Source organism: Carassius auratus, chromosome 35, assembly GCF_003368295.1.
Source record: "Carassius auratus strain Wakin chromosome 35, ASM336829v1, whole genome shotgun sequence".
Lineage (NCBI taxonomy): Eukaryota > Metazoa > Chordata > Actinopteri > Cypriniformes > Cyprinidae > Carassius > Carassius auratus.
In genome coordinates this window covers 1,605,541-1,615,228 of record NC_039277.1, presented here as the reverse complement: position 1 = coordinate 1,615,228, position 9,688 = coordinate 1,605,541, and the positions used below count along the sequence as shown (strand labels likewise).

The 9,688-nt window shown below is 35.2% G+C and overlaps 1 protein-coding gene across 2 annotated transcripts in view; it reads left to right on the top strand.

The window, feature by feature from the left end:
- Window positions 1-293: 293 nt before the first annotated feature.
- LOC113053993 (peptidyl-glycine alpha-amidating monooxygenase B-like) overlaps window positions 294-9,688 on the top strand; it is a 34,987-nt gene continuing 25,592 nt past the window's right edge. For both annotated transcript variants that reach the window (XM_026219191.1, XM_026219190.1), the window contains exons 1-5: window positions 294-396; window positions 2,793-3,145; window positions 5,294-5,414; window positions 7,496-7,553; window positions 8,709-8,796. In XM_026219191.1, the coding sequence (XP_026074976.1) occupies window positions 3,054-3,145; window positions 5,294-5,414; window positions 7,496-7,553; window positions 8,709-8,796 (359 nt within the window). In that variant the 5' untranslated portion in view covers window positions 294-396; window positions 2,793-3,053. The remainder of the gene's footprint in view (window positions 397-2,792; window positions 3,146-5,293; window positions 5,415-7,495; window positions 7,554-8,708; window positions 8,797-9,688) is intronic.

Genomic DNA, 9,688 nt, shown 5'->3' with positions numbered 1-9,688 from the left:
TTTAGCTTTTTTTATTCAAACATAAATGAGTAGATTATGTTGCAGTGTGGTTTCTTCTAATTGAGTTTGACCCAAAGGCTGCCTGCGTGGGCGTAGCTGCGATGTTTAGATGCTGTGTATAACGGATGCTGAAACACTGATGGATCAATGAGGAGAGAGAGACTCTTGGGGAACGTCACTATGGTAACTGACGGTGAGTCCCTGTGGGTGTGCAGCGGTTGCCATGGTTACCTTCTCTTCAGCTCTTGGGTGTGATGATGATGCTGCTCTCTCTCTCTCTCTCTCTCTCTCTCCTCCCTCCTTCTCTGTTTCAGTGAGTCAGGCTGCGCTGAAACAGCAGCACTTCATCTCTCGTTCTCTGCCGTGCGTCAGATCTTAACGTGATGAGCGAGTGAGGTAGGCAGGCTGTTATGAATGTTTGTCTTCTCATGCACTCTTTCGTGCTCTCTGTTTAATGCAGTGGATGTGTTAGTGTTAGCAGATTGGTGTGAGAGTTTATTGTTTGTCATGTGCAGACCGATATTTTCAGGATGATCAATGGTGCATGTTTGAGGAAGTGCAGGAGAGCATTAGATAGTTGTCTCCCTTCATCCGTGATCCATGCACATAATAAATACTGGCTGTTTGGGATGAGCATCATCACTGGTTGATGAAAAGTGAGCGGTTTCTGTGGATTACACTGGTGTTCTTCTCAGTTCTTTGAGTTTATATTTGGCAGCAGGTATGGATGACGTGCGAGATGATTCATGCTGGGAATGATAACCTGACCTAGTGATGGCACTGTTTCCAGTTTCTGTTTTGATCTTATAAAAAGGGAGTTGGGATCAGTTTGGGATGAATTTAAGCAAATGTACACATGTATTTATATCTCTTTTAACAATGAACATTATGAATGGATCATTTGTAAAAACAACTGTTCCTTTATAGCCTAATCAATACTTGGCTTCAATAATGTAGATTAATGAAGAGTGCAAACGATTGATTTCCACTTATTCTAAATCTTAAAAGAGGAAGGGCCTAGTGTACATAGATGGCTTTTCTTTTCTTTTTTTACTTTTTTACCTCTTTTTTAGTCTCTTTGTAAGAGGATAAATGCTGTTTCTGAATATATAAAAGGATGCCATTCCAAAAAGATCACCAAATCCTAAACACAGTCGTTTGGCATTGTTTTTGGCAAAAAAAATTTTTTAAAAGAAGTGCAAATGATTCATATTTCAGATATACAAGACTTGTATGGATAATGGAGTCCAGTCTGTTATAAGTGATGCTCCCTGTGGTTTTAGGAGAGGAAGTAGCTCTATAGATCACATCATTATTCTTGAAAGTTACAGAAATGATGCTAAGGAACATGTGACTGCTGTTTTCTTTGACTTAGCAAATGCATTTGATGCAACTTGTAAATACAGTGTTTCCCATCATTCACATCAACTTATAGAAAACTGCTGCTGTTTACCAAACTGAGATTTTATGTAAAATAAAAAAAAGGTGGATTGACATTGGTTACTGACTTTTGCAGAATTTCTCTGTTCGACCAGCCTTTAGCTGTGACAATATTCACAATATAGCATGGCCTGTCATGCCTTATTGTTTAATATTGTTTCAGAAAGTAGGCTAAGAGGTTTCCTCTTGACCATATCTAGCACAAAATCTCATCACAACACATTTGATGAATGGATATGCTATTCTTTGATTTTTCATTTCATCTGAATATTACCATCTGTAAGATTGATGTAGCCAGTCAAAGCAGTTTTGAGGTTAATTGATCTAATTCTGTGTCTCTGGAAAATCATTATGGGATGTTATGCTGAATTTGTGTCTATTTGGGATTTGTGGAAACATTAATGTTTTTAGATTCATGGAGTAAAAAAAATAACTTAAACATTTTATTTTGGGTACATTAACACGACAACAATGTACTAAAAACAGAAACGTTCTGCATTTTTGAAGACAACAACAGATCTGTGTAAAAAAAAATCGATAGCGTTATTATTTTATTTAATATTTATTGTCATTTATTTATTACTGATTTATAAAGATAAAGCATAAAAATCCTGGTTTATTGTGTGAAAATTGCAAGATTTGTTAAAAAAACGTTACTTCATTCCTGAAATGATGCGAGGTAAGAGTCTGTTAAACTGCGTTTGCGTTTTGATTTCATATGCGTAGAAAGACCAAGCAGCTCCTTGTCAAGATGTTAATTTCCCTCAGTGTCAAGAGGATCATTTCAGCGATTAATTCAGCTTACACTGAAAGAGCGTAAGCCTTCAGTTCCTCCCCGTCTGCTTGTTTCTATTCGTCTTATTTGGATAGGCCTCTCTTCTTCATCACTAGACATCTGCCTGTACACTGTTTGTGTGTCTCGTTGATTGGACTGAGGCACTGAATGTAGACGTATTGTGATGGTAATCTCGGGATGTTGTCGATACCTCCCATAATTCCCAGGGGCTCAGGTCTGCTCATTTACTGTTCATCTCTACGTCTCGCAGAGAATCCCGCTTAAGATATTGAGTATGGTGCTGATCCCCTTCACTTCCTGTGTCTCCTGGAGAGTATTGTTATGGGAGTCCTCTTTGATTAGATCAGTGTTTGCTCTCTCTCTCTCTCTCTCTCTCTCTCTCTCTCTGTGTCTCTGTTCAGAGTCGGACTGCATGTATATTTCATGAATGGTGGTAGGGATGTGAGAACTGATCTCTCTGATTATTCTGAGAGTGCTGGGTTATATTTTGAAATGTGCATTTGTTTTATTGTCATCTGTTTGTTCTCCTCTTCTTTTTTGGCTGCTGTTTTTGCAGGTTGTGAGAGAAGCCTGATGTTGCAGTCGTGATATGTGCTGCCCAGCGTGAGACGCAAGAAGCCCGTCTCCTCCTCTTCCTCCTCTTCATCTCGTGTGCCCGTGTTCGACCGCCCAGGACTGTTTCATGGCTCTTTTTTGAAGAGACAGAGCGAGTGAAGAGAGCAGCAGATCCGGAGCAGTGTTTCTGTGGCTGATGGACTGAAACACATCGGCTCTCTTCAGTTCTGTTGTTGATCGCTCTCTTCTGTCCCGGTCAGAGATGGGCGCTCTGGGGTGCACCGTGCTCATGTTTGCGCTCTTCTTTCAGTGCCACAGCCTCAGTGTCCAAAACCCCATGTTCAGGTCCAAGAGGTGAGCCAGGTCCCTTTTAAATCATACTTCATTATAAGTACTGAGTCAAAAATTAGCACATTAATTACACATCATTTCACTAAAATGAATTGGGTTACACTTTATTTTTCTTGTCAGTGTGATTATACATTTAAGTACTGAGTAATATTAATTAACTACATGTATTTATTCTAGGGTTAGGGTTTGGCTTGGGGTTACTTGCATGTAATTATGCATAATTTATTGTTATTATAATAGTAAGTACATGTAACATGTGAAACATGGACACCTTAAAATAAAGTGTTACCATGAATTGTTTCCTTTTTATATTTTAACTTTAGGGCTGTTATTTATGTTTATTTTATTTTGTTGTTTTTTTGTTATATGGAAACAAGTGATCCAACAAGAGTTTTATTTTAGTGATGCCCTGAAATGAATATTTTACAGAAATATAAAAAAATATATTTTTCATTTGACAGACAACAGAAACCTACGGAAGAGGATTAGGGCCAAGCAATAATAATAATAATAAAAAATAAGTAAAACCATTTTGAGATTAAAGTCATTATAATGCTTGATTAAATATATGGATTAAACTCAAAGTTTTATGGAAAAAAATAAGATAAATAAAATGTTTATTCCAAGAATAAAGTCATTGTTTTTGAGAAAAGAATAAACCATAACACTTCGAGTGGGTAGGACAAAGGGAGGGCTTTGCTGTTCCAATAAGGCAGCGTCTATTTAATAATTTTAATAAATAAATACATTTACACATGCATCCTGTTGATGTACAACAATACTGACGTGCAACTAGTATTTATAAGTATAAATAGCATCTAATAAGTATTTAAGCTTATTGCAAAGATCTGCTTCTTTTACATATCATAAACAGAATCACTATTTTCACTCAAATAAAGCTGATGAGCTGTAGACAAACACAAGGTTGCACAAAAGGCAGATTTATAGCTCTCTATCAGCTCCAGTTCGTTGTTTAAACAGTGACGATAATAAAAGCTTTTCTTGACACATTTATTCAAGCATACATTAAATAAATAAATCATTAACAGGTTAAGGTAAATATAATAAATACATAATATACTGCATCTATTTACTGAAATGTTATTAGAGTTGTTTTTCTAGTCGACTCAGCTTTATGGACGTTAAATTACTTTTCTAGAGGTCAATGTAATGTTAAGTGATATATTGTTTACAAGATGTTCATTAACATCTTTCAGTGGTTGAAACACACACACATGCACACACGCACAAACATTCAGTAATATTTACATTAAGCATTTTAACTTTTTTTGTGATATAATGACAGCTGAAAGCTAAGACATTGTTTAACATGAAAAGCTTACTGAGATTATTGGATTATGTTCAGCACGCTACAAATACTGTTCGTTTTCTTCACTGTTTGTTTCTTCAAACATCATAAACTAAAAGGTTGATCTTGGGGCTTAAGAATTGATGTCAGTTGATCGATTAAATTGTCAACTCAGCATTATTTTCCACTGTCCACACAGCTGGCATGTTTACCTGCTATAGTTAACCACATTTTGTGTGCAAAATAAACACTAATACAGTCAAAACAGAGCTAATTAAACGTCACTGATTTGGGCCTCAGACAACATTTCAGTGCATCACTTCTTTATATAATTTTTCTATATAATTTTTTTTGTCCTTCTGCATTAGTTAAATTAAGGGCTGTTGTTCTCTTCTTTTCTAATCAGTCTGATTACACATGACGGATGATAAAGCAGTTCAATAAATAAATAAATAACCCTATCAAATAAAGAAAGGCCGTATGAAATGCTCTGTGGTTTCCCAAATTCTGTTTGATCTTAAACCTGATATTAAATCAGCATTTTTGTTTTGTTTTTCATTTTTTTGAAATATATTGTATGGTTTAATGCCATCAAAAAGTTTCTGTAATAGGACTAGAATATTTTATATCATCAAATATCGCAGAAGCAGAAAATAGTTTGGTGAAAGTATATTTAAGGAGTCCCAACTTAGGTGTTAACCATTTAAAGATGTTACCACAGTTATTTGTAGTAAATTGATCTGAACACAAACTCAACATCTCAACTCAAATCAGTACTTCACTGTCTGTCAGATATGCATCCTAGCGAACAGATAGCAACGCACATCTCTTTTTGGTGACAGGTTTCAGGACAGGGCCTGGTCAGACCCCAATGACTGCTCCAGGACCAGACAGTCTTTTGTGCTGTCCAATCCTTACAACTTTTCCCTCGATATTCGTGTACCTGGGGTGATTCCAACAGAGGTAAGACGTATCATCTTTGTGATTTGCTCATGAAAGCCCTTGCTTCATCACCGGTTAGCTCTCAGCACAGTTTTGGGAAATGCTTTGAAAGTGTGCGTGGGAAGAGGAGAGACGGCAGCACAGACGGCTTCTGTCTGATTTCACTCTCCTTGAGCTAAAAGCAGCACAGTTTCCCATAAACCCATGCTGCACTTCATCATTTCCTTGCATCAAAATGAACATATTATGCATGCTTTGGTAAGAACACTGTGCAAACACACACATCCTGACACAGCTATGATTTATTACAGAAAACAAATGCACAGCCAGTTACATCTGCACTTGCATGGAAAGTCTATATGAGTGTGCTGTTGCCTATTTAATAACAGAGACTCTTATTTTGTGCTGTTTATTCATTGCTTTCGAAAGGTTACATCGAGGTGTAAAAACTAGATGGGTCATGTTTGTGTTGGAACAAAAACTGTTAACCAACGAAAACAAACACGTCTCTCAACTACTGAGAGAAACATCTTCTCATAGAAAAATGCATTTGCATCTCATGAATAATAATGAGACACAGATGAGTCATCAGTGTACTGTAGAGATAATGAATGTTTGAAACCCATAAGCACAAAAGTAACTAGTTTTCTTTTTAATTAATTGATTTTAACATTGATGTGCAGCAAATAAAGGCATTTTTAACATCTCAGAAAATGTAGTTCAGAGTTTCATAAACCTTTAAAAATCAGATTGTAGCGCAGTATTATTGCAGTTTTATTTGCATGTATGTATGTGTGTGTGTGTGTGTGTGTGTGTGACGGTGCTGATTGCACTCAACCTTGTTCCTCAGGCAGCTGAAGAAAGAGCAAGCCTAAGTCAAAGATTAAAAAACAAGAAAATGAGATTCAATATTTCCTGTTTAACTTGTTTAAATATTTAATGCAATTTTTGCAGCATATGTAATACAATACATTAAAATACAGCAGAATTCATAATATAGCTGATCTAGTTAGTTAGTATTTCAGCTGAACCCTGGTTTACCCAAAGCCACTTGCAAGTGAAACAATGGAAGCAATCGAAATCAACAGGAGAGCAACGATAAACAAGTGCTATAACAAGTCTCAGAGAGCTTCACACAGTACACGTATATAATAAAGACAAAGAGGCATTTTTTGCTTTTGTTACCTTGTGAAACAAAAATATATTGCAGTATATTGGAAAATATCATGTAATATATTAGGCATATATTCTTATATATATTTATTATAATATATATATTGCAATATATTGAAAGTGGCAATCATTTGAATATTTTGCTATATATTATAAAATATATGTATCATCAATATATTATCAAATGTATTCAAATATATAAAATATTAGAAAATAAAAAGGGAAAATAATATATTACAATATATCACAATAAATTTTAAGAAATATATTGGTAAATATATTTTCCTTTCGTTAGGGTTAATTGTATAATAAATAAAAAGAAAACAAAAATAGATAGAATACAAAAAAATACAGTATATACTTTTTAAGAAAACAAGCAGTTAGTAAATAAATAGAGTGCAAGACTAAAAGTTTCACAGTTATAATTCACAGTTTATATATTCACATATATAAAATATGCATTATATAATCATAAGCTATTAGTGTGGTGCAAATAATAAATCTTGGATTTTTTTTTTTATATATAATTCAGTTTTGCTTAAAATTCTCACCTTTTGGGCACTTAGCAAATTACACATGCAATATAGTGTTATGTTATATTTATGTTTTGTTATAAAATAGTCAGTATTTACTTTGCAGCATGCTTGTATGGCCAAATAACAGCTGCCCCTAAAATGTGTTTGAAGCACTTGTGTAGATATTGCATGAAATAAATATTTTTAAATGTCTAGATATTTTATTTTGGTGCATTTAATTCTGTTATCACTGAACTGGAGCGTCACAAACCAACGTCTAGTCTGACGTGTAATTCAGTTTCTCAAAGTGTTGCATGTATATATTCAGTGCTCGTTCTGCTTTTGTAAACATGGCCAGCAGTGAATATGTGTGTCTGTGATAGAAACTGTCTGACATGTGTTTGTTTAAAACAGTCTGACAGCTACTACTGCACGGCTGTTCCTGTCCCCACGCCATGGGAGGCATACATAGGTGAGCACATGATCATCTCTAATCATCGTCTCAGTCCTGACTTTATTAAATAATCATCTAAAGTCAGTCAACAACATGAGAGAACGGGAAGTCTCACCATGAACCATCTATGAACAAGACAAAGACTTTAGTCTGAACAAGGAAGAATTGAGGGCTTAAACACAGTGAATGAAACCGGGCCGCTTCATTTTTACGAGTGCATTTGCACTGTAATGTCTGAACAAGGACCGTCTGCTGGGTCTGTGTGCACAGTAAACTTGAATTCATATACGTGAATGCTGTTCGGTATTTAACTGATCCTGATGATGAAATGAATGTTTAATCTGATCAGGCTTTAAAGATGTAATCTCGTCCAGGCCGGTCTCTCCTGAGACTGCATCTGCTTCTGCTAACATTGAAGTATAAGGTCTCTCTCCTGCTGTGTGCTTACCAGGCCATTAAACCACACGTTATCATACGTTTCACTGATATCCATCTTGAAATGAAGCACGTTGTGTGAGCTCTCAGTCATTGTAACAGCTGATTGGTTGTGTGATACTGACTTCAGCTTTTAGTGGATTGTGTTTCATTGTGTGGTCTTTAGAGAAGAAAGGCTGTAGTTTGTAGAGTAACAGGTCCACCCAGATGTCTGCATGTTTCTGAGAGTTACATTATCTCTGTGTTACTAACACCATCAATCATCATCCCATCTATTATTCATAGCTTCAATAGAAAGAGAGGCCCTTCCGGGAGATATCCATCACTTTTTATATGGGTAGATTGTGGTTGAAGCCAAGCAAACACCATTCACCCTTTACAACGCCTCACAGGTTTCATGCAAACATAAATTGTTAAACATGCATTTAAAAAAAAAAAAAAAAGCTGTAAATTAAATGATTACAATACTGTCTTTCTGCTTTAAAAAGTCATGTTTAATTCACTGTGTCTCTTGCTGTTTCTTTATTGACTAGCAAAAGTAAATCCTACATCAAATTATTTTCAGTGCACATTTCTAATAATTGTTTGTGTGTGAAACCACATTCAAAAAGAGGCTTTGCATTTGTTTATGAGCAGAAATGTTATGACACTGAAACAGCTGACTGTCATTGAAGATGCTTTCCTCTCTATCTTACGTTCTCACTAAGATTACTGACTCTAACACTGTTATCTTTTCAGTGGACTTTGTTCCCCATGCCAGTATGGACACAGCCCACCACATGATTTTATACGGCTGCAAAACCCCGTATGCCACCCAAGGATACTGGTGAGTCACTCCTGGCTCCTGCAGAATTGGACTGATGTGTTGTTGTTTTTGTGCTGTTACCATACTTTCCTTGATTTGCTGACACAAATTAGTCAGTTGCACAAAATCGTTTTTTTTTTTTTTTAGAAAAATATTAAGAGATTTTTATGCAGTAAGGATGCAGTATCAAAAGTGACAGTGTGGACTTTTATAGTTACTCTAGTGGCACAATTATTAATTCTTTTTTGACATTCTGTCGCATGTTTGATGACATTTGTCTCTGTACAGTAGGTATTTGTATAGTATATGTGTAATAGTTTTATATTCGTGTAGATATATAAATTCACCATTCACCATAGAATTCATCCAATGTACAAATCATACAATTTTTAAAACAGCTTGAGTAAATGTGTCATTAAAGCTTGTTATTTGGACAACTCTGCATCATTACCTAAATTAATCTCAATGCTTTGGATAATGCGTGCAACAACTGCTGCTTCCCTACAGACCAATTCAGAGTAAACCTCACAGTTATGTCAGTGATTGCAGAAAAACACTGGGAACAAGTGGAGGTACATGGGTAAAAAAAAATATATATATATATATATATATATATATATATATATATATATATATATTTGTGCCATTTGATGTAAAGATCGGAATGCAAATATTTTTTATAGAATACTGTCATCAAAGACGCCATTTGAAGCAATATGCTGATGTTTAACCCTTTAACTGCCCCACCAAGAAAAAAGCATTTGAAAAATTTTTTGTTTGCATTTCTTATCTCCTTATGTCATTAGTTACCACACTCAATGTATTTTTTTTCAACACGTCCCATAATTTTTAAAATATCAAATGGTTGATATGTCACTTTATGGAAAAAGTACCGGAATTCATACACATACTA